Source organism: Aquarana catesbeiana, linkage group LG06 (assembly GCF_042186555.1).
Source record: "Aquarana catesbeiana isolate 2022-GZ linkage group LG06, ASM4218655v1, whole genome shotgun sequence".
In the NCBI taxonomy this organism is placed as follows: domain Eukaryota; kingdom Metazoa; phylum Chordata; class Amphibia; order Anura; family Ranidae; genus Aquarana; species Aquarana catesbeiana.
Genome location: NC_133329.1, coordinates 30,362,183 through 30,387,283, shown reverse-complemented (window position 1 = coordinate 30,387,283; position 25,101 = coordinate 30,362,183). Strand labels below are relative to the sequence as shown.

The 25,101-nt window shown below is 42.1% G+C and overlaps 1 protein-coding gene across 1 annotated transcript in view; it reads left to right on the top strand.

The window, feature by feature from the left end:
* Nucleotides 1-7,653: 7,653 nt before the first annotated feature.
* The window catches only part of LOC141148252 (serine protease 33-like), a 62,541-nt gene continuing 45,093 nt past the window's right edge, over nucleotides 7,654-25,101 (top strand). Inside the window, exon 1 of the mRNA XM_073635518.1 lies at nucleotides 7,654-7,789. Coding sequence (XP_073491619.1) covers nucleotides 7,729-7,789 — 61 coding nt within the window. The 5' untranslated portion in view covers nucleotides 7,654-7,728. The remainder of the gene's footprint in view (nucleotides 7,790-25,101) is intronic.

The following is a 25,101-nucleotide window of genomic DNA, read 5'->3' as shown; positions in this document are numbered from 1 at the left end:
CCTCCACACTCCTCTCCTGTTCACACTGCCCACTGTCATACCCTCCACACTCCTCTCCTGTACATATTGGTCAATTTCATACACTCCACACTCCTCTCCTGTACTTACTGTCATACCCTCCACACTCCTCTCCTGTACATTCTGCCCACTGTCATTCCTTCCACACTCCTCTCCTGTTCACACTGCCCACCATCGTACCCTCCACACTCCTCTACTGTATATCCTGCCCAACTGTCATACCATCCACACTTCTTTCCTGTACATACTGCCCACTGTCAAACCCTCCACACTCCTCTCCTGCACATATTGCCCAACTGTCACACCCTCTACACTCCTTTCCTGTACATACTGCCCACTACCATACCCTCCACACTCCTCTCCTGTACATACTGCCCAACTGTCACACCCTCAACACTCATCTCCTGTTCACACTGCCCACTGTCATACCCTCCACACTCCTCTCCTGTACATACTGCCCACCGTCATTCCTTCCACACTCCTCTCCTGTTCACACTGCCCACCATCCTACAGTCCACACTCCTCTACTGTATATCATGCCCAACTGTCATACCGTCCACACTCCTTTCCTGTACATACCACCCACTGTCATACCCTCCACACTCCTCTCCTGTACATACTGCCCACTGTCATTCCTTCCACACTCCTCTCTTGTTCACACTGCCCACCATCGTACACTCCACGCTCCTCTACTGTATATCCTGCCCGACTGTCATACCCGTCCACACTCCTTTCCTGTACATACTGCCCAACTGTCACACCCTCCACACTCTTCTCCTGTACATACTGCCCAACTGTCACACCCTCCACACTCTTCTCCTGTACATACTGCCCAACTGTCACACCCTCCACACTCTTCTCCTGTACATACTGCCCACTACCGTACCCTCCACACTCCTCTCCTGTACCATCTCCTGTATTGTACATACTGCCCACTGTTATATCTTCCACACTCCTCTCCTGTTCCCACTGCCCACCGCCTGTGTTATTTCAAAATTGAGGGAGGCTGGTGCCTTGCAAAGAGGGGGAAACTTACAGTATTACTCATTCCCCTGCAAAAATAAACTGCAAATAATTGTTTCATTTCATTGGCTGGGGATTTGGACTTTTTCCAAATAGATTCTATAAGTAGGAAAACATTTTCAAACAACCACTTATGCCACGCGGAGCCTCAGATTTCTATTATGAATTCCATGAACCCATGTTCAAGAGAACCATTTGGACAAGCAGATTAAAATCACTGAGATCTATTGGTAGACAATGATATTCCAACAAGTCAGATTATTATCTACCAAAGGCATTCTTTCCCTTGTTTTTCTCTAGCAATCTTCTTTCATATTGGTTGATTTGGTTGAAACACGTTGTGGCCAGATTGCTGATGCCACCCTAAATGCTCAGAAAATAATTCATCTTCTGACACCAGAGAAAATAAACCATTTCCTCCTCACCTTCTACAATTCAGTGTGTTAGCATATGAGCAATTTGTCAACCAGCATTGTAATATACTGTAAGTGCCAGGCAGAATGCCAAACCAAGCGAGGGTTGACCAGAAAGTAAACCAGAGCTTGTGTACCCAAACTACACTATTATAAAGAATAAGGAAGTGAAAATGGTTTAAATTCGTTAACACAAAATTGTGTTCTTCAGAGATCAGTGAGAGAGAGATCTGATAAATATCGCCCACTCTGCCAGGATGGGAATGCTCACTGTACTCATTCTCATAGTTCACTATTATCATTATCGCCGGTGGCGCGCATACGTGCCAAGGCCCGTAAGTGCAGGATCACGTTTGTAGCAGTAAAAGTGCTATAGGGCAGTCTGCAAGTGCTTAACATCAGTATTTAAGAAAGAAATTGGTCTGGAATTAACCGGGGAAGTAGGTGCTTTACCAGGCTTTGGTGTAGTGACTATTTATGCCTGAAGCATCACAGATGAGAAGGAGACAGAGGACATTGGAGCCGCAAACACCGAGGGGAGAGTGGGAGAAAGGGTGGAGTGAAATTATTTGTAATAGGCATTCAATAAGCCATCAGGTCCCAGGGATTATTCAATCGGGAGAGATTGAATAGCCTTGGCAAACTCATGGCGGGTAATAGGTTTCAATGCTTGCAGTTGGGAGCTTGTAAGGGTAGGTATCTGTAGAGTAGCAAGGAAAGAGTCAATATGGTTGTCAAGAGTTTGGGGAGTACGAGGGTCGGTTTTTACATTGTACAATGAGCTAAGTACAAGGCAAATTAATCTGCTATCTTCTTTGGGTTAAAAATCTTCTGTTTAGAATGAGGGTCCAGTAAGTAGGCAGTTTTGATTTGAGTTTTCTTAGCTTCAAGGCGATTTGCCGAAAGTTTTTCGGCTTCGTTACCAAAAGAATAATACGATAGTTTAAGAGCTTTGATATGTTCATCATATTGCTCTATTAGTAGAAGTTGGAGATCTGAGCGTACTTTGGAGGGAGTTTGAGAGAAAGAATGGGTGGGATTGGTTTTTTTCAAAGATTCTAGGGTACAGATCTCTCTCAGTAATTTATCAAGCTGCAGCATCCTCTGCCTCTTAAGGCATGAACCCATATGAATGAAAATGCCCCTTATAAAAGCCTTGTGAGAACACCAGACAGTAAATAGGTCAGATACAGATTGAGAATTCAATGCAAAGTACTCTTGAAGGCGCTTGTCAATAACAGACACATGCTGAGGTAGAATTGAACACCTAGGAGTTGATTCTCGATATGTAAGCTGGGCTAGGTGTATATTCTTCCACTATTGATATAGAGGTTGGGTTGTGGTCGGACTATGAGATATCATGAATGGTGGAAGAAGATAAAGACTGGAGCAGCATCTTATCTACTAAAATAATGTCTCCTCTCCTGTACATACTGCCCACTGTCATACCCTCCACACTCCTCTCCTGTTCACACTGCCCGCTATCTTACCCTCCACACTCCTCTCCTGGACATATTGATCACTGTCATACACTGCACACTCCTCCCCTGTACATACTGCCAGCCATTATACCCTTCACACTCCTTTCCTGTACATACTGCCCACGGTCACATCCTCCACACTCCTCTCCTGTACATACTGTCTACTGTCATAGCCTCCACACTCCTCTCCTGTTCATATCATCCACTATCATTCCCTCCACACTTCTCTCCTGTTCACACTGCCCACTGTCATATCCTCCACACTCATCTCCTGTACATACTTCCCACTTCCATACCTTGTACACTCATCTCCTGTACTGTACATACTCCCCACTGTCATACCCTCCACACTCCTCTCCTGTACATACTGCCCACTTCCATACCTTGTACACTCATCTCCTGTACTGTACATACTGCCCACTGTCATACCCTCCACACTCCTCTCCTGTACATACTGCCCACTGTCATACCCTCCACACTCCACTATTGTACATACCGCCCACTGTCATACCCTCCACACTCCTCTCCTGTACATACTGCCCACTGTCATACCCTCCACACTCCACTATTGTACATACCATCCACTATCATACCCTCCACACTCCTCTTCTGTTCACACTGCCCACTGTCATACCCTCCACACTCCTCTCCTGTACATACTGCCTATTGTCATATCCTCCACACTCCACTATTGTACATACCATCCACTATCATACCCTCCACACTCCTCTTCTGTTCACACTGCCCACTGTCATACCCTCCACACTCCTCTCCTGTACATACTGCCTATTGTCATATCCTCCACACTCATCTCCTGTACATATTGCCCACTGTCATACCCTCCACACTCCTCTCCTGTTCACACTGCCCACAGTCATAGCATTCATTCTCCTTGCTCACTGTCATACACTCCACACTCCTCTCCTGTACATACTGCCAGTCATCATACCCTCCACACTCCCCTTCTGTACATACTGCCCACTGTCAAACCCTATACACTCCACTCTTGTACATATTGCCCACTGTCATATCCTCCACACTCCTCTCCTGTATATAGTGCCCACTGTCATACCCTTCACACTCATCTCCTGTACATATCGCCCACTGTCATATCCTCCACACTCCTCTCCTGTACATACTACCCACTGTCATATTCTCCACACTCCTCTCCTGTACATACTGCCCACTGTCAGAACCTCTGCTCTCCTTCCCTACATATACTGCCTTCTGTCATAACCTCTGCACTCCCCTCTTGCACATACTGCCTACTGTCATATCCACTGCACTCCTCTCCAGCACATACACCCTCATCAAACTATTTGTACTCCTGTTGTATTTGTTGACATGAAGAAGCTGTTTCCTAGGTGGGTATGAGATAGCAGAGAGGAGGGAGGCCTGTGATATTCTCCCCAATAGGAATTGTGCATCCCCTTTCTATACCATACCAGGTCACATGCATTTCAACATTGAGGCAGGGGGGTGCCTTGCAAAGAGGGGGAAACTTACAGTATTACTCATTCCCCTGCAAAAATAAAATGCAAATAATTGTTTAATTTCATTGGCTGGGGATTTGGACTTTTTCAAAATGGCTTCTATAATAAGGAAAACATTTTCAAACTACCACTTATGGCACGCGGAGCCTCAGATTTCTATTATGGATTCCATGAACCCATGTTCAAGAAAACCATTTGGACAAGCAGATTAAAATCACTGAACGATCCCTTGGTAGATAATGATATTCCAACAAGTCAGATTATTATCTACCAAAGGCATTTTTTCCCTTGCTTTTCTCTAGCAATCTAATTTCATGTTGGTTGAATTGGTTGAAACACGTTAAGGCCAGATTGCTGATGCCACCCTAAATGCTCAGAAAATAATTCATCTTGTGACACCAGAGAAAATAAACCATTTCCTCCTCACCTTCCACAATTCAGTGTGTTAGCATATGAGCAATTTGTCAACCAGCATTGTAATATATTGTAAGTGCCAGGCAGAATGCCAGACCAAGCGAGGGTTGACCAGAAAGTAAACCAGAGCTTGTGTACCCAAACTACACTATTATAAAGAATAAGGAAGTGAAAATGGTTTAAATTCGTGATCACAAAATTGTGTTCTTCACAGATCAGTGAGAGAGAGATCTGATGAATATCTTCCACTCTGCCAGGATGGGAATGCTCACTGTACTCATTCTCATAGTCACAGGTAAGTAGCTCACCAAAAAGTTTGCACTGACCTAAGGTCTCATGAATTGCTGCCAAACAAAAAGTTTAACAAAGAAAATTGGGGCCACAATGAGTTCACTATTATCATTATCATTATCGCCGGCTGTGCGCATGTGTGCCCCAGACCCGGGAGTGCAGGATCACAATTGTACCAGTAAAAGTGCTATAGGGCAGTCTGCAAGTGCTTAAAATCAGTATTTAACAATGTAATTGGTCTGGAATTAGCCAGGGAAGTAGGTGCTTTACCAGGCTTTGATATAGTGACTATTTATGCCTGAAGCATCACAGACGAGAAGGAGACAGAGGACATTGGAGCCTCAAACACCGAATGGAGAGTGGGAGAAAGGGTGAAGTAAAATTATTTGTAATAGGCATTCAATAAGCCATCAGGTCCCAGGGATTTTACAATCGGGAGAGATTGAATAGCCTTGGCAAACTCATGGAGGGTAATAGGTTTCAATGCTTGCAGTTGGGAGCTTGTAAGGGTAGGTATCTGTAGAGTAGCAAGGAAAGAGTCAATATGGTTGTCAAGAGTTTGGGGAGTACAAGGAGCTATAGTACAAGGCAAATGAATCTGTCATCTTCTTTGGGTTAAAAATCTTCTATTTAGAATAAGGGTCCAGTAAGTAGGCAATTTTGATTTGAGTTTTCCTAGCCTCAAGGCGATTTGCCAAAAGTTTTCCGGCTTTATTACCAAAAGAATAATACAATAGTTTAAGAGATTTGAGATGTTTATCATATTGCTCTATTGGAGATCTGAGTGTACTTTGGAGAGAGTTTGGGAGAAAGAATGGGTGGGATTGGATTTATTCAAAGATTCTAGGGTACGGATCTCTCTCAGTAATTTATCAAGCTGCAGCATCCTCTGCCTCCTAAGACATGAACCCATATGAATAAAAATGCCCCTTACAAAAGCCTTGTGAGCACACCAGACAGTAAATAGGTCAGATACAGATTGAGAATTCAATGCAAAGTTTTCTTGAAGGTGCTTGTCAATAACAGACACATGCTGAGGTAGAATTGAACACCTAGGGGTTGATTCTCCATATGTAAGTAGGGCTAGGAGTATGTTCTTCCACTATTAATATAGAGGTTGGGTTGTCATACCCTGTACACTCCTCTCCTGTATATACTGCTCACTGTCATACCCTCCACACTCCTCTCCTGTACATACTGTCCCGTCATACCCTGTACACTCCTCTCCTGTACATACACTACATAATGCTCACTGTGATACCCACCACACTCCTCTCCTGTACATACTGCCCACTGTCATACTCTCCACACTCCTCTTCTGTACATATTGCACACTGTCCCACCCTCCACACTCCTCTCCTGTAGATATTTCTCACTGGCATACACCCCACACTCCTATCTTGTACATATTTCTCATTGGCATACACCCCAACTGTCATAATCCTCACAAGCCTCTCCTGTACATAATGCTCACTACCATACCCTGCACACTGCTCTCTTGTACTGTACATACTGTCCACTGTTATATCCTCCACACTCTTCTGCTGTACATAATGCCCACTGCCATACCCCCCACACTCCTCTCCTGCACATACTGGCTACTGTCATATCCTCCGCACTCCACTTCCTGTACATACTGCTCACTGTCATACCCTCCACACTCCTCTCCTGTGCATACTGCCCACTGTCATAGCCTCTACACTCCTCTCCTACATACTGCCCACTGTCATATCCACTGCACTCCTCTCCAGCACACACACCCTCATCAAACTCTTTGCACTCCTCTTGTATTTGTTGACATGAAAAAGCTGTTTCCTATGTGGGTATGAGATAGCAGAGAGGAGGGAGGCCTGTGATAGTCTCCCCAATAGGAATTGTACACCCCCCTTTCTATACCATACCAGGTCACATGCTTTTCAACATTGAGGCAGGGTGGTGCCTTGCAAAGAGGGGGAAACTTGCAGTATTATTCATTCCCCTGCAAAAATAAAATGCAAATTGTTTCATTTCATTGGCTGGGGATTTGGACTTTTTCAAAATGGCTTCTATAATTAGGAAAACATTTATAAACAACCACTTATGTCACGCGGAGCCTCATATTTCTATTATGGATTCCATGAACCCATGTTCAAGAGAACCATTTGGACAAGCAGATTAAAATCACTGAAGCGATCCCTTGGTAGACATTGATATTCCAGCAAGTCAGATTATTATCTACCAAAGGCATTCTTTCCCTTGTTCTTCTCTAGCAATCTTCTTTCATATTGGTTGAATTGGTTGAAACACGTTATGGCCAGATTGCTGATGCCACCCTAAATGCTCAGAAAATAATTCATCTTCTGACACCAGAGAAAATAAACCATTTCCTCCTCACCTTCCACAATTCAGTGTGTTAGCATATGAGCAATTTGTCAACCAGCATTGTAATATATTGTAAGTGCCAGGCAGAATGCCAGACCAAGCGAGGGTTGGCCAGAAAGTAAACCAGAGCTTGTGTACCCAAACTACACTATTATAAAGAATAAGGAAGTGAAAATGGTTTAAATTCGTGAACACAAAATTGTGTTCTTCACAGATCAGTGAGAGAGAGATCTGATGAATTTCTTCCACTCTGCCAGGATGGGAATGCTCACTGTACTCATTCTCATAGCCATAGGTAAGTGGCTCACCAAAAAGTCTGCACTGACCTAAGGTCTCATGAGGGGCTGCCAAACAAAAAGTTGAACAAAGAAAATTGGGGCCACAATGAATTCACTATTATCATATCTGGGAACTCTCTGTCTGAACTTCATCTCAGATTCCTGAGATCATTGATAACTAAGGATGAATGAAGTGATTTCAGAAATTATTTTGCTGTAAAATCACTACAAAATTACTGAATCTGCTCTTGAAATTTTACTGATGTGGGTGAAATTTTGTTCCTTAAGCTTAATTGATTTTAGCTAAAATGATTTACTGCAGAATTGTTAATTTTGCCCTCGACAATGTTTTGCCAAAGTGGGAACGGTCAATTTTGTCTATTGAGCTGCTTAGGCAAAACTTGCTACAAATAATACAATCTACTCTTTCCTTTTAATTATTTAGAACCTGCTTTTTTTTTAATGGGGGGGGGGGGAATATTTGAATTATTTTAGTTAAATTCAGTGAAAAAAGAATGTTCTTCTGACATCTCTTGACATTCTAAGATACCACAGCAATATACTAATTCTAAGTTACCACAGCAATACATCAAAGAGATTTGAACCCAGGATGCCATTACATGAAACTATTTTTAGACTGGACAACTGGACATTTACATTTTAATTAATATTCTTTTTGATGCTTGTATTTGATTGCCTTTGTGTACTGTCAATATATTCTTTTCTTTCCATACAAAAAGAAAGTAAAATATTTTTAATTATTGCTAATGGTCTTTGATAGTTCCATAAACCTCAGGAGCAATTTAGAACCTGTGCTACCAGAGCAATTTTTTTTTATTCCACAAAACCTTTACTGAAGTAAAAACAGGTACTTATGCTGTACAGTGCTATGAAAAAAGTATTTGCCTCCTGCCTGATTTTTTATTTATTTTTTGCATAGTTGTCACACTTAAATTATTCAGCTCTTTCACACTTTCAATGAAAATTCCGCGGTCATGCAACACTGTACCCATATGAAACTTTTATCATTTTTTTCACAGAAATAGAGCTTTCTTTTGGTGTTTTTTCTTGTCAAAAGAAGTTTATTGAGTATACAATGTTATAAAGATACATAAAGTAAGTTTACAAGGATCTATAAAGTAAGCTCATTGTTTTACAGTAGGGTTTATATAGGTAAATATCATGGAATTTTAAATATTAAACATCGGGTTCACGTAAACCTAAATTAAAGATATATATCATTTCCTTAGTTACTTTTGTAGGTATTTAAATGATTTATACCTACTATACATATTGTTTACAAGTAGAGTGTATATAGGTCAAATAAATTCTGATAATGAGCTTTAATCGTAAGGTGGAGAAAAGGAAAGAGAAAGAAGAAAAAGGGTTGAAAGGTAGAGGTATGGTCCACAAGGTTGTCCCGCTCGTCAGTTTATTATTCTTTTTAGTTCTCTTTGAAGCCTTAGAATGGGTGTCTCTGTAAGTCATTTAATCTGTTACCATGGCAACAGGACAGAGTCATTGAAGTTTGACAGGAACTGTTGTTTTATCCAAGGATGCCAAAGTTTTTCAAATTTTGGAATTTGATTTTGATCGATGGCTACCATCTTAGCATGGGACATTGTATTATTCATTCTGTGAATTGTTTCTGCTAGTACCAATGTAGGAGATTTCCATGCCTTGGCCACTGTTTGTTTTGCAGCCGTTATTAGTTGGATCATAAGTTTGAATTGAGAGAGTGTTAACCATTCCGGTTTTAGATTAAGTAAAGTTAAATATGGATCTGGTTGTATTATTTTTTTAAATATTTTAGATGCAATCACGAAGACTTCCTTCCAGAAGGTTTGGATTACTGGGCACGTCCACCATATGTGTAAATATGTGCCTATTTCTGGGCATCCTCGAAAACAAAGAGCTGAGGTATTAGGTGAATATTTTGCCACTCTAGCGGGTACAAGGTACCAGCGAGTTAGGAATTTATAATTTGTCTCCAGTGCTAAGATGTTGGGTGAAGATGACTTAGATGTGAGCCATATGTTAGACCAGTCCGTGTCTTCTAAAGTTCGTCCCAGGTCCTCCTCCCACCTCTGAACGTAAGAGGGTCTATTAAGATTTACTACTCCATATAATTGATTATAAAGTGATGAAATTGTACCTTTAGCAAATGGATCTTTTGTACAGATTGATTCAAAAATGGATAATTGGGATAATGGTGTATCCCCCTTTAGGAATGGTGTATAGAAATTTTTGATTTGGAGATATCTAAATATCTCAGAGTTTGGTAGATCATATTTTTCTCTAAGCGATGGGAATGAAAGGAATGATTTAGATGCTATGAAGTCATTTAGTGTCTGAATTCCTGATGTTGTCCAAGCTTTAAAAGAATTTGGGTAGATCCATGCCGGATAAAAGGCCGGATTTCTGATAAAAGAAAGGAGAGGATTGTGTGGAGATTGTAACTGATATTTGGTTTTTAGTTTATCCCAGAGAGATAAGAAGTGTTTAGTTATGGGATTATGAATTTTAAAGCGGTCTTTAGGATCAAGCCATAATAAATTTGATATTAATAGAGGGTCATTTTCTGAAGCCTCTATAAATACCCATAATGGGATTTCCTGTTTTGCATGGTATTTGGACAGACTGGCCAAATGTGCTGCTCTGTAGTAGTTAGTAAAATTAGGGTATCCCAGGCCTCCTTTATTTTTGGGAAGATGTAGTGTGTATAGGTATACGTGGTTTAGAAGAGCCCCATATAAACGAAGTTGCTCTTTTTTGTACTATTCTCAAAAAATAGGAAGGAATTGGAATAGGGAGGACTCTGAATAGATAAAGCAATTTGGGTAGAATAGTCATTTTGATTGCATTAATCTTCCCTATCCAGGATAAAGGAAGTTGCGACCATTGTTTTATTAGATTTGTGATCTGTCTTAATACAGGAGGATAATTGGTTGAGAATAAGTCAGAATGAGATGCTGTTAAATGAATTCCAAGATATGGGATTGATTTTTCTGCCCATGTGAATGGGAGTGCAGCCCTAGCCGGGATCAATTCCATGTTTGTGAGTGAAATATTAAGCACTAGGCATTTCTTAGGATTAATCATAAGGCCGGATAGGGCTGCAAATCCATCAAGAGCTGGTATTAAGTTAGGACCAGAGACCTGTGGTGATGATAGAAAAAGTAATATATCGTCTGCAAATATACATAGTTTGTGTGTAATACCTCCTACCTCAATGCCAGTTATAGTTTGGTTTGTTCTGATGTATTGGGCCATGGGTTCGAGTATAAGGGCAAATAATAAGGGAGATAATGGGCAACCCTGTCGGGTACCTCTTTCGATATTAAAGGCTTCAGATTTGTATCCAGCATATTTTATATAGGCTTTGGGTTTATTATATAATGCTTTAATCCATGTTAAAAAGTGGGGTCCAAAACCCCAATTTTGTAATGAATATTGCATATATTGCCAGGATACTGTGTCAAATGCCCTCTTAATATCGAGAGATAGAAAACATAAAGGGATTTCCCGTTTTTTAGCAATATGTGCCAATAACACTGCCCTGCGGATATTATCGCCTGCCTGTCTATTTGGCATGAAGCCTACTTGATCTCTATGTATTAATTTTCCTATAATGCTATTGAGGCGTTTTGCTATTATTTTTGCTAATAATTTAATATCGAGGTTTAACAGAGAGATAGGCCGATAATTCACACAGGAAGTATCATCAGAAAGGGGTTTTGGGATCATACAAACAATTGCCATTAGTGTTTCTTGCCGAAAAGAATGTCCATCTAGAAGTTTGTTAAAAGTTTCAGTGAGAATGGGAGAGAGTATTTCTGAGAATGTTTTATAGTATAAAGCCGAGTAGCCGTCTGGGCCTGGTCTTTTGTTAAGTTTTAGGTCTTTTATGGCGTTAGCAACTTCATCTATAGTTATAGGCTCATCCAAACTGCTTTTTTGATTCTGAGATAACTCAGGTAAGGTTATTTTTGAGAAGAAGGATTCAGCCTCTGTAGGATTAAATTCATTGTTTGTCTTGTATAAAGTTGCGAGATGTGAGTGAAATTTATGGACTATTTTAACTGGATTACAAGTGTAAACATTTTTTGATAATTTCAAACGTATTGGTTTGAAAGATTTGTTAGTTGAATTTAATGCCCGAGCCAAATATGTACCTGGTTTGTTTGTATTCATGTAGAAATTGTGTTTGGAGCGTTTGAGGGATTTATCAACTGACTCAGTGAGAAATAGATCGTATTCCAATCTAGATTTTTCCAGATGAGATTTTGTACTCTGAGATGGATTATCTTGAAATGATATGTAGGCTGCATTAAAATTGAGTTCTAGTTTTTTTGCTAGATTTTTGCGTTCCCGTTTAAATAGTGCCATTTGTCTTTGTATTGTACCACGCAAGACAGGCTTATGAGCTTCCCACAGTGTTATTGGGGAGATGTCTGTTGTATTATTAATTGATATGTATTCCTTTAAAGCTTGTTCAATGGCCATCTGATGTAGTGGGTGTTTGAGCATTATGTCCGGTAAGTACCACGTTGGGTCATGCGCTTTTGGTATGGCTGAGGCTATAGTAGTGTATACTGCATTATGGTCAAACCACGGAATCGGAATTATATCTAATGCAATAATTTCTGGTATCATTCCTATTGTTAGAAAAATATGATCTATTCTGGTGAAGGTTTGATGAGGGTGCGAGAAATAAGTGAATTTCTTTTTCATTGGGTTACTTTCTCTCCACGAATCTACCAGATTGTATTTGGAAAGAAGTTGAGAAAAAGGTAATATAGAGGTTATTTTGGATGGTGTAAAAGGTGATTTATCTAGAAATGGGAGGAGGACCTGGTTCGAATCCCCACACATTATCACTGTTCCTATTTTGTGTGTATTAATCACTTGTAATATATGTGAGAGGAATGGTGTAGGTTGTTTGTTAGGAGCGTAGTAGGAAATCACCGTGATTGCTGTATCCATTATATAACCCATGAGTATCAGGTATCTACCTTCTGGGTCTTTAATTTCTGATGATAAGGTGAATGGTGTGGATCGGTGAAATGCAATTAGAGTTCCCCTTTGCTTGGTACAGGCAGAAGCCGTGTAAATTTGTTGATAAAAAGGAGAAATATATTTTGGAGTAGAATCTTTGGTGAAGTGTGTTTCTTGGAGGCATACTATGTGAGCCTTCTTGTTATGGAAAGTACGGAAGGCTTTGGTCCTTTTTTGAGGGACATTTATTCCCTGAACATTCAGGGAAAGTATATTCAGTGGTGCCATGGCAATAGATCAAATAGTTTTGACTTACTTTTTGTTATGCAGAGCTGACTGCGCAGATCAACCTGTGTGGACTGAAGAGATGAATAGATAGAAAAGAAACCAGTGAATTCTGGAGTAAAGAGTAAACAAAAAACATATGAGATTAGATGATACATTGTATAAATTATTTTTTGCAAGTAATCACAATTTACCCGTGAAAGAGAATAAATATCTCTCTCAGGGGAATAAGTGCCTTCGTCACACTCCCACATAATATGGTTGGGAGAATGAGGAGGGCTAATGGGGGTACACGGATCTTCCGCTTACAGGAGAGAAGTGCTATGTCAAAAGACATCAAAATGATGTTTCATTAATTGGAGTGCAGAATATAGTTTTTGTTGAAATTATTTATTCCAGGGTGGTTGTATATGGTTAGTCTTGCCCTAGGCTAAATAATTCAGTTAGAAAGGTACTGTTAATAACTTTGGTATTGATGAAGATAGTTTGAATTATTTTGGGATTTTAACCCTTTTAGAGTAAACAATTACATATTTTATTCATATGTAACTGTTTAGATATGTTAACTCATAAAATTGAGGTTGTATTGCTTCAGATTAGAATAAACAAAACCATAGTTCTAGGAACTAGTTAGGTAATAATATATTTGTTTTAAGAAAAGAAAGAAAAAGCTTCCATTACTTCTGGATTATTGAACATATTTGTCCTAAAAAGTAATAAATCTATTGTTATTACCTGATAATATATAACTGAACAAGAATTTCCTTATTTCACTTATATATTCTAAGGCTATATGAATCAGAAGTAATAAGAAATATAACTGGAATGTAACATGATCCCACACAGTGTGTGACTATCAGAATGCAGTTACATTCAGTTATAAATATAGGTTTTTTATAGAGAACCATCTCTTAGTATAATAAATGAAGAGATATCAGGAATTAGGATGTCAGTCCATTGAATCTTCTTGGTCCATGGATGATGTGGCATAACGGCCTCTTTTGTGAGAATGATGATTCCCATTTTGTTCTGAAATTTTCTGGGTGCTGCCTGAAGGTGAAGATGATGCCATTCTTCTGCGTGTGGGAGAGTTGCTGCTTGTGGGTTCTGTCAGATTTAATTTTAAAAGGGTTTGTTGTAGTTCATCTGCTGATCTGCTTCTGTAAATTGTACCTTGGTAGTTAAATCTGACTGAAAAGGGGAAGCCCCATTGATACATAATGTTGTGGCGTTGCAGTTCCATTAGTTGGGGTTTCATGGATCGTCTTTTAGTAATAGTAAGTTGGGATAGGTCAGCAAAAATTTGATAATTGTGTCCTTGAAAATTAAGTTCCTTTTTTTCTCTTGCAGCAATTAGTATTTGTTCTTTCGTTCTGTAATAATGAAATTTTGTGATTATATCACGTGGGGGTCCATCTTTCTTTTTGGCTGTGAGGGCTCTGTGTACTCTGTCCAGTTCTAAACGTTCAATAGGGATATCTGGCTTTAGTTCTTGTAATAGAGCAGTAATAGTAGATTGCAGGTCTGTCACAGTTTCAGGTATTCCCCTTATGCGCAAGTTTGAACGTCTGGCTCTATTTTCGTAATCTTCGAGCTTAGATTGAAGTATTAAATTCTCTTTTTTTAATTGTTCCAACTCTGTTATATTTTCTTGGGTTGTAATTTCAATTTCATCCATTTTTATTTCTAAGGCTGCGGTGCGGTTTCCCAGCTCTCTTATTTCTTTGGTTAGGCTTTTTGTTATTTGGTCTGAGGTTTGTTTTAAAGCCTTATGAAGCATCTTTTCAAATTGTAATAATATTACTGGGGATACTGAGGAGGCTTGTGGAGAAGTTTGTGAGAGGATTTGTTCTGTATCTGACTCAAATAGAGAGTCTTGCTGTGACATTTTCTGTCTGTGAGAGCGCCCTGATGCTGTATATTGTGAGGTGACTGGAGCTGCTTCAGCTGCAGTGAGTGCCTGTGAGCTCTTTGTGAGGTGATTTTTATTTCTGCCACGGTTTCCTCCCAGAACCATATTTCCTGCCCAAACTTTCACAGATTGTTCCCTGGGGCAAAAAGGTTCAAATGGATACCTTTTGAGCCTGCAGGCTCCGCTTTGTCCTTCTCTTCTCTCCTCAGCGGTGTGGAGCTCTAACAATGCATGTCTGCTCCGCTAGGCTCCGCCTCCTGCCCCCTTTTGGTGTTTTTTCACCGCGTAATTAATCACCACTGGGTTTTTTATTCTTTGCTAAATAAATGAAAAAAGACCAAACATTTAATTTAAATACATTTTTCATATTTTGCAAACAGGTAATTTTTCTCCTTCACTGGTATGTGATGATGAGGCTGCACTGATGGGTACTAATAGGCTGTACTGATGGGCGCTAATAGGCTGTACTGATGGGCATTGATGAGGTGACACTGGTGGGCACTGTTGAGGAGGCACAGGTGAGGCTGCACTGATAGGTGGCACTGATGGGCACAGATAAGTGACACTGATGAGGTGGCACTAATGAGCACTGATTGGCAGCACTGATGAGCACTGATTAGCAGCACTGGTGGGCACTGATTGGCAGCACTGGTGGGCACTGATAGGCAGCACTAGTGGGCACTATTGAGGAGGCACTGGTGGGCACTGTTGGGACTCCTTTGATAATCAGTGCCCTGATTATCAGTGTTGATGTCCCTTTTACACAAGCCAGATATCGGCTCACCTCTCCTCGTGCTGTCAGCATGAGCAAATAAATGCTGATAACCGGCTTGTGTTTACAACATGATCAGCTGTGATTGGACACAGCTGATCACATGGTAAAGAGTTGCTGATTGTCTCTTTACCCTGATCTGTCATCAGCTGTGTCCAAAGGAGATGGCAATCACAGAGCGCACCGCCCGCTCGCCGCAGAGGGTGTGCGGCGTGTGCAATCATGGGCGGACATCATATGACGCCCTCCCAGAACTGGCCAGCTGTGCTGTAGCTGTCCCTCAGCTTCAGAGCAGTCAGCAAGTGGTTAATAAACCATACTACGTCAGGGAGCTTGCATTCTCTCTCTCCCCTTTTTTTTTTTAGTACACAAATGTAATATATTACACTTCTTTAAATAAAATATAAAAGATCAGGTGGAGTGGAGTAAAGAGAGACCCAACATGTCAAGCCATAAAATTGTATGTGCCTGATATTTTCAATAGGTGATGCTTTAAATGCCCCCACAGGTCATCAGTTTAACATTAACCACTATCATGGCCCTAGAATTATTGCTCTCACTTTGGCATGCATGGTGATATGTAACATGCGGCATGCAACTGATGTTTTTATGTGTAGGCCCTGCTATTGCTGTATTTTTTCTTTTAGACTTTTTACATTTTTTTTTGTTTACTAAACTTTATTTTTGATCAAATAGGGCAAAAAAAAGGAGATAGGGACAGTTGCTGAAGCTGTCTTCCTACAAAAAAAGGGGGGGGGAGAGGACTATCTTGGTACTAATAAACACGAATGAGCTTTGAATAAAAGTTATTATTTATTACATATAAAACACACATATTACAAAAAGTCGAAGCATAAAAACAGAAAAAGAAAGTCGATACATTATGCATATACTTGTAGACTTCCAGGTGAATTTCTGGTTATGGAACTTTCTCACCGATTATATAATCCTCTACCAGTTTCGCGATCAAAGGACCGTTTCTTCAGGAGGATAAATCTATAAGATAAATGATATGTTTGGAAACCAATACAAGAGGTAACAATACGATATAGAAACATACATTTACACTAGAAATATATCAAAACCAGGTATATACGAAATACAGCAACAAGCCTGGGTACATTCGCTTACCCATGAGTCCAAAGCCAGAGGCAAGCTTTAGTCAGGGGGGATTTTTGGTGGCTGAAGCTTCCCTCTATATCGTATTGTTACCTCTTGTATTGGTTTCCAAACATATCATATATCGTATAGATTTATCCTCCTGAAGAAGCGGTCCTTTGATCGCAAAACTGGTAGAGGATCATAAAATCTATGAGAATGTTCCAAAAGCAGAAATTCACCTGGAAGTCTACAAGTATATATACTGTATCGACTTTCTTTTTCTGTTTTTATGCTTTGACTTTTTGTAATATATTTGTTTTATACGTAATAAATAATCATTTTTATTAAAAGCTCATTCGTGTTTATTAGTACCGAGATAATCCACTCCCCCGCCTCCCCCTTTTTGTAGGAAGACAGCTTCGGCAACTGTCCCTACCTCCTTTTCTTTTGCATTTAATTATTGGATGATGGTACTTTTATTTTGCCTACGTATAAGGGTTTAACTTTGAGGCCAACTCACAATCTTTTCTTTATCAAATAGGGGACAAAAAGTCTCCTACGTGATACTATTTTGCGGTCAGGTCATTCCAATGAGATGTCTCATTAATGGCAGACAAAAGCTGGCTGAGATGTGAAGCTTATCACAGAGTCAGATTTAAATACCGAGCTGTCAAATGGTCAATTTACAAATGATAATACTGAGCAAACACAGGGACACTGAGTGACTCACTGAGTCAGATAACAATGATCTGTTGATCCCTGGTAACCAGTGACATTGATTAGGCTAGGTTCACACTAGTGCAGTGCAATTTTTTTTCCCGGCATAGCCCAATCTTTTATTAAAAGAAAGGTTTCTTGCTGTACAGATTACAAAACAAAAAAAGAACAAAAATAAACACAAAATAAGTTTTACTGATTTATTTTGCTTCTTCCGAAATTGCCCAAGCAGGACGAAAGAAGGTAAGAGAACGGGCTCTGGCGTGAAGGGCAGTGCTACTGCGGACACCAACACAGGACGACATCTTGCCAATAAAAGTTCATTTGAGTACATTGAGGAGGGGCAGCAAACTCACATTATATAATATCATGGTGACTGCAAAACACAGAGGAGTCTTTTCTGCAGACCAGAATGTATGTACAGGAGTGCAAGTCCCAGCAGTCTGTAAGATCCCAGAAAGAAAGACGAGGGTGTCAAAGTGGCTCTCAATGGGGGGAGTGAAGGGGCAACCCAAGGTCTTCTCAAGGCTGGAGAAGCAAAGCCATTGATAAAGGTGACCTGGAGGACCTCCTATGGGAGTACCAGGGTCCTAGTAAATCTCTCCACCTTTTGCGCTCTGGGGAATTGTGACTCTTCTAGGAATATCACTCTCTTCTGTGGGGTGGAGGAGTGGAGGGTGCCATTTCTCTGCTGGAAAATAACTCAGGGAACAGGAATCCCTTAGCGAGTCAATGGGTTTACGTGGACTGCAAGACCTCCTCCTCCCGGGCGAGGGTCCCTTCTTGTTGCCGAATTTATTTGCTAGTTTATGAGATGAGAAAGAGGATGAGGATGATGATAATGAGATGTCTGAGCCAGATGAATAGTTCAATGAATATGAGAGGAAGATGATGAGGAGGATGAGGAAGAAGAACTTGAGCTTTAGGCATAGGAACCTCCTTCAGTTTCTTGGGTTCTGCTGGTGCTGGGCTAGGGATCCTTTGTGCACTCTGGTTATGACTGTGAAGCTGAAGGACTCTTATAGGATCTCTCCTGCTTCTGCTGTATCGGAGACATCAGACTTGGTCTGTCTTGTTCTGAGGATCCATTAGAGTTACTTTGACTTGGTGAATGGGAGGCTTTCTCTCCATCCAAGCTGACCACAGTACCACAAGTTATTTTTTCTGATTCTACTGTTTGTCCACAATCGTTGATTCTATTTCAGAATTGTTGTGTTCACTTCTGGGAGATGGAGGAGTTTCTGGAGCATCATTTGCTTTCAGAAACCTTGGAGGGGACCTGCTACATTCATCCAGAGCTATCTGGGGATAAGTAGAAGAACTCCGGCTTGCTGCAGAAGATTCTCACTTGCTAGCAGTAAGTGCTTGGTCTTGGACAATTGGTTCTCCAAGCACTGGGCTTTTTGGCAACCTCCCAGCATGCTTCTACAACTGTGGAGGACACAGCAACCTGTGCAGTGCAATTTTTATACGATGTTCAATGGGATTTTGTAGTGCAGCTGCAGTGCAACTTGATGCATTTTTGATATATTTTTTAATGTATGTTACTACTGCGACCCATTGCTGATGTCAGCCATCTGGGAGTCATTGATTGCTAAGGAGCCAGTGGGGGATGAATTTTCATGCAGACATGAATTTTTAAACAAACAAAAAAATGCCTGAGGTCCCCCTCAAAATCTATAACAGGCCCCTTATCTAAGCATGCAGACCAGGAAAGGGAGGGATGAGTGAGCCTTCCCCCACCACTAGATACACAAAGGGACATGTTCACCCAGTGACAACACAGGGTGACCCTGCCCCTTTGTCTACTTAGTGGTGGGAGGAAGTGGCACTGTCATTTGGCGAGTGTCAATTGATGGAGCGTGACATTTGCAAACTTTCCGACACCTCTGACACCCTGGGTTCAGACATATTTTAGAATGACAATACAACTGCACAGACACCAGACTACAGCAAAGTAACCAAGTATCTTTACTTTAAAGTTCCTAAAGGGGTTGTAAAGGCAGAAGGTTTTTTTTTATCTGAATGCATTCTGTGCAGTAAGATAAAAAGCCTTCTGTGTGCAGCAGCCCCCCTCAGCCCCACTAACACTTCCCTGAGGTACATCTAGTTCCAGCAATGTCCAATAATGTCTCAGCCAACTGAGATTCTCCTTCCTGATTGGCTCACCCTGCTGTCAATCAAAGTCAGGAGAGAGAGGGGATGGGGCCGGGTCAGGGCTCCAGGTCTGAATGGACATAGGTAGCTATGAATCAGCTCGGGTGCCCCCATAGAAAGTTGCTTGCTGTGGGGGCACTGAACAGCAAGGAGGGGCCCAGAGCACAGAAGAGGGACCCAAGAAGAGGAGGATCAGGGCTGCTCTGTGTAAATCCACTGCAACAGAGGAGGTAAGCATAACATATTTGTTATTTTTATAGGGAAAAAAAACAAGCCTTTACAATCCCTTTAAGCATATAGAACAATAATGTCTTAGGGAAATATTATTTTAGTATTAAACTCTTACTCTTAGCAAATACAATATATAACAAGAATGCAATGCATAAAAAATTATAGTAAATTAAATGAACGCAACTAGTAGAATCTGAAAGAGCCTATGACTGCAGGTATAAAGAGGAAGAGAATGATCTTTTATTCCAGACTGCTCCCTTTAACCTCTGACGTCAAGGGCTCAATAAACTATTTGACACAATTATGGAACAACAGATTACTGTCAGGTCACCTAGAGGCTGGGTGACAGGTGCACACCGTTGGGATCAGGAGTGCACCGCAAGATAGTGGACCCTACGGCTGACTGCTGTGGATTGAACCCTGGGAGGTTCAAGAAACAGGTCTAATGGATCACTGACACAGAACCCACCGGGAGCTAGAGCATAGATTCCCCAGGGCGCGAAGTCTAAGAGCCAGCAGGTGTTCACCAGAGCCTCTAGTGGTGAGGATGGACTGTGCTGCAGTCTGGCTCCAGGTCGCGGCCCCCAGGGTCTCACAGCTCACGCTCACGGTAGACTACAGGAGAAGAGGAAGGAGGCAGCAGGGAAAGTAAGGGACAAGCCAAGATCGGGGCCACAAGCAGACAAGGACAACAGAGTACACGCCAAGGTTCAGGGTCACAGGCAAACAGGGATGGTCGGGAACACGCCAAAGGTCAGGGTCATGAGCAGACAGGAATAGTTAAGAACAGGCCAAAGTCGGTAACAGGAATCAGATGTAGGAAACACAGCAAGTACACACAGAGGCTAACACACAATGGTTGATCAGCACTGCTGGCTTGCAGTGCACAGGTTAATATAGGGTTCCCTGATAGGGCCTGGGGTGGGGCCATGCTTAGAGGAGAGGTTACAAAAGCAGTCAGGTGAGGGTCAGCTGGTCTCTAGAGATGAACACATGGAGACAGGTATGCTGATCGACAAACTCTATTGCATAACCGTGACAATTACCAAGAATGTAACACTTAATTTCTGAGAAGAGTTCCCCTAATTGTGGGCAGATATTGTGCACAAAGTCCTTTAAGTGTGGGGGGGGGGTAGTGGAGAAGTTCTTGTAGTGTCGATGTTCAGTGTCTTTCGCTAGCTTAACTAGGATCCAGAGAGATTCCTGTACAAGAAAATACAGTCATGTAAATAGCATGTGCAAAGTGTCTCCTTGCTAGGCTTTAGTGAAGGGAGAGGGAGTGAAGGTGTCTGCATGCAGTGTCCTTTAGGGGTATATAGAGAGTGAGCTTCCGCCCGCTCACCAATCCTGATGATGTTAAGCTCGAGGGAATAGGAGGTCCTGGGCTGGTTCCTGAAGAGAATCTGAGACCAGTGTGGGGCGCCTGACCGCACACCTTGTAAAGCTGGATCTGCTGATGGAGACAAGGGTGACCTCCAACTATCACTCGGCCTACCAGATGCTGGCGATGATGGATGCATCCACACACCCACCGGAGGCTTTTCACACTGCCTAGGCCACAACGCCAGTTCATATCCCTTTGACCGCCTAGCTCCCTACACGCAGCTGTAGGCCATGGTCCCAAGAGACCAGCTCCTCCCCAGACCAGGTTATATATCTCCTCACTGAGCATTCTGCTCTTCCTTCTAGCCGGCTGGAACTTGTAGTCTGCAACAGTCTGCCTCAACTGAAAAACCTGGCTCCTCTGACTACTTGTCCCATGATCCTTCACTCTCATTTGGAATCTCTGCTTGCTCTTTCTTCAGGAGATGATGACACAGTGTCCAAACTGAGCAGTAGAGGGGAATAGACTCACTGCAACTAATGTTATAAAATGTCCCACGATGACTTGTGGGACACAATTTAACCAGCACCTGGTTATACAGCCTAAGTAGGAATCATCAGCTTATTTCACTTTTATACCTTACTGTATGAATTGCAATATGTTTCCATTATTATTTAAATTAATTTTCAAATTCCAATTTATTTTCAGATTTAAATTCAGATAATTCCTTTCATTATAATTTATTTTGGATTCCTTGAAATTTGTTACCATTGTGATTCAGAAATTCAAATACATCTGAATCTCAGAATAACAAAAAATGTGTCAGGATTTTGATTTGTGGAACTTACAAGTAGATTCACAGAAGATTTTAAGTGTCACTTGATTGTATAATAATTTTGGTAGACTTTATGGACTATGATTTTTGCACTACTTTGGAGATTGCAGATGCTTCATATATTGATTTAATCATTTTGATTTTAAGGTACAACAAATTTTGTATTGGATTCAACAACATAATGTGCAGGTCCTCCTTCTCTTCAGATCTTCCCCTGGTGGTGGGCAGTTTTTCATTTTGCAGGCATGAAAACATCAGCACCCCTCTCTGCATGTTTCCATTGTAAAATAAGGGTGCTGTGGTGATGCACTTCATTCACAAAAAGTGCCACAGTCTTCCAGATAGATTGATGCTGGATGTCAATGAGGTAAGAAGATTGAGAACATGACCAAAACAGTTACTGAGAGGGGCAACACAAGAGATGAGGCGTGCATTGCAGCCATTTTGTATTTTAAACTCTGCCTGGGGGACATTAAAAATAAATAATATAAAAGTTGGTTGGGTTTGGTGCTGAATATAGTATCTCACAAAAGTGAGTACACGCCTCACATTTTTGTAAATATTTTATTCTATCTTTTCATGTGACAACACTGAAGAAATGACTCTTTGCTACAATGTAAAGTAGTGAGTGTACAGCTCGTATAACAGTGTAAATTTGCTGTCCCCTCGAAATAACTCAACACACAGCCATTAATGTCTAAACCTCTGGCAACAAAAGTGAATATATAAAAAAAAACAAGTGATTTTAAGGTGCAATGTGTAAATAATATACTAGATGTATACCATTAGAATGAGAGTAGCGATTACTAAACTACTAACTGTATATATAATGAATGAAAAAATAATCTATATAATCTGAAATTTACCGTGTAAAAAATATATATAAATATATCGAAGTGCCACACAATGAGTGTGAATATCAAATCCAAGATGTGATACGTGATTTATTTCATAAATTGGACTTTAAGAATCACGTATCACATCTTGGATTTGATATTCACACTCAGGGCCGATCCTGGCCGGGGTGCACGGGGTGCAGTGCACCCAGGCGCCACAGAGGTGGGGGGCGCTGAAGCGCCAGAGTGCTCCCCTCCCTCCTCCCCTCCTCTTGTCCGTAATCGTCTCTCTCCGCCGGTCTCCACCAGCGCCGCCGTTGTGCCCATCCCCCCTCCCTCCTCCTGTCAGAGGAGGAGAGCAAAACAGCCGGAGACCGGAGCGGCTGTCTCTGTGTGCAGAGAGAGACCAGCCGCGGCCACGCAGTGATGTCACGTTGGGGCGGTCCGAGCCCGACGTGTTCCACTTCTCCTCCTGTGTTTAACTCCTGCCTGCTGCCCAAGCCTGACCGGCTCTGTTCTCCACCCGGGCGGTGCAGCTGCACACCGTCCTCTCCTCTCCAGCTGCCGCCCGGGTGTTTTTAATAAGCCTAATGGAGGGGGGGTCTGTACTAATGTAGGGGGGGTGGTTTGTCCTGGGGGGGCTAAACTAATGTAGGGAGGAGGTGATTTGTCCTGGGGTCTGTACTAATGTGGGGGGTGGTATATCCTGGGGGGGTCTATACTAATGTAGGGGGGATTTGTCCTGGGGGTCTAAACTAATGTAGGGGGAGGTGATTTTTCCTGGGGGGTCTGTACTAATGTGGGGGGTGGTTTGTCCTGGGTGGTCTATACTAATGTAGGGGGGGTGATTTGTCCTGGGGTCTATACTAATATAGGGGGGATGTGATTTGTCCTGGGGTCTGTACTAATGTGGAGGGGTGGTTTGTCCTGGGGATCTATACTAATGTAGGGGGGGTGATTTGTCCTGGGAGTCTAAACTAATGTAGGGGGGGTGATTTGTCCTGGGGGTCTGTACTAATGTGGGGGGGTGGTTTGTCCTGGGGGGTCTGTACTAATGTAGGGGGGTGATTTGTCCTGGGGGTCTAAACTAATGTGGGGTTGGTGATTTGTCCTGGGGGGTCTGTACTAATGTAGGGGGGATTTGTCCGGGGGTCTAAACTAATGTGGGGGGGTGATTTGCCCTGGGGAGGGTCTGTACTAATGTAGGGGGGTGGTTTGTCCTGGGGGTCTGTACTAATGTAGAGGGGGTGGTTTGTCCTGGGGGTCTTTACTAATGTAGGGGGGGTGATTTGTCCTGGGGGGTCTATACTAATGTGGGGGGTGATTTGTCCTGGGGGTCTGTACTAATGTAGGGGGGTGGTTTGTTCTGGGGGGGTCTATACTAATGTAGGGGGTGATTTGTCCTGGGGCCTGTACTAATGTAGGGGGGTGGTTTGTCCTGGGGTCTATACTAATGTAGGGGGGGTGATTTGTCCTGGGGGTCTAAACTAATGTGGGGGGGTGGTTTGTCCTGGGGGGGTCTATACTAATGTAGAGGAGGTGATTTGTCCTGGGGGGTCTGAACTAATGGAGGAGGGGTGATTTGTCCTGGGGGGTCTAAACTAATGGAGGGGGTGGTTTGCCCTGGGGGGTCTGTACTAATGGAGGGGGGTGGTTTGTCCTGGGGGTCTGTACTAATGGAGGGGGGTGGTTTGTCCTGGGGGGTCTGTACTAATGTAGGGGGGGGGGTTGTCCTGGGGGGTCTAAACTAATGTAGGGGGGTTATTTGTCCTGGGGGGTCTGTACTTATGTAGAGGGGGTGGTTTGTCCTGGGGGGTCTATACTAATGTAGGGGAGGTGATTTGTCCTGGGGGGTCTATACTAATGTGGGGGGGTGATTTGTCCTGGGGGGTCTGTACTAATGTAGGGGGTGGTTTGTTCTGGGGGGTCTATACTAATGTAGGGGGGGTGATTTGTCCTGGGGGCCTGTACTAATGTAGGGGGGGTGGTTTGTCCTGGGGTATATACTAATGTAGGGGGGGATTTGTCCTGGGGGTCTAAACTAATGTAGGGGGGAGGTGATTTGTCCTGGGGGGTCTGTACTAATGTAAGGAGGGTGATTTGTCCCGGGGGTTTAAACTAATGTAGGGGGGTGGTTTGTCCTGGGGGGTCTATACTAATG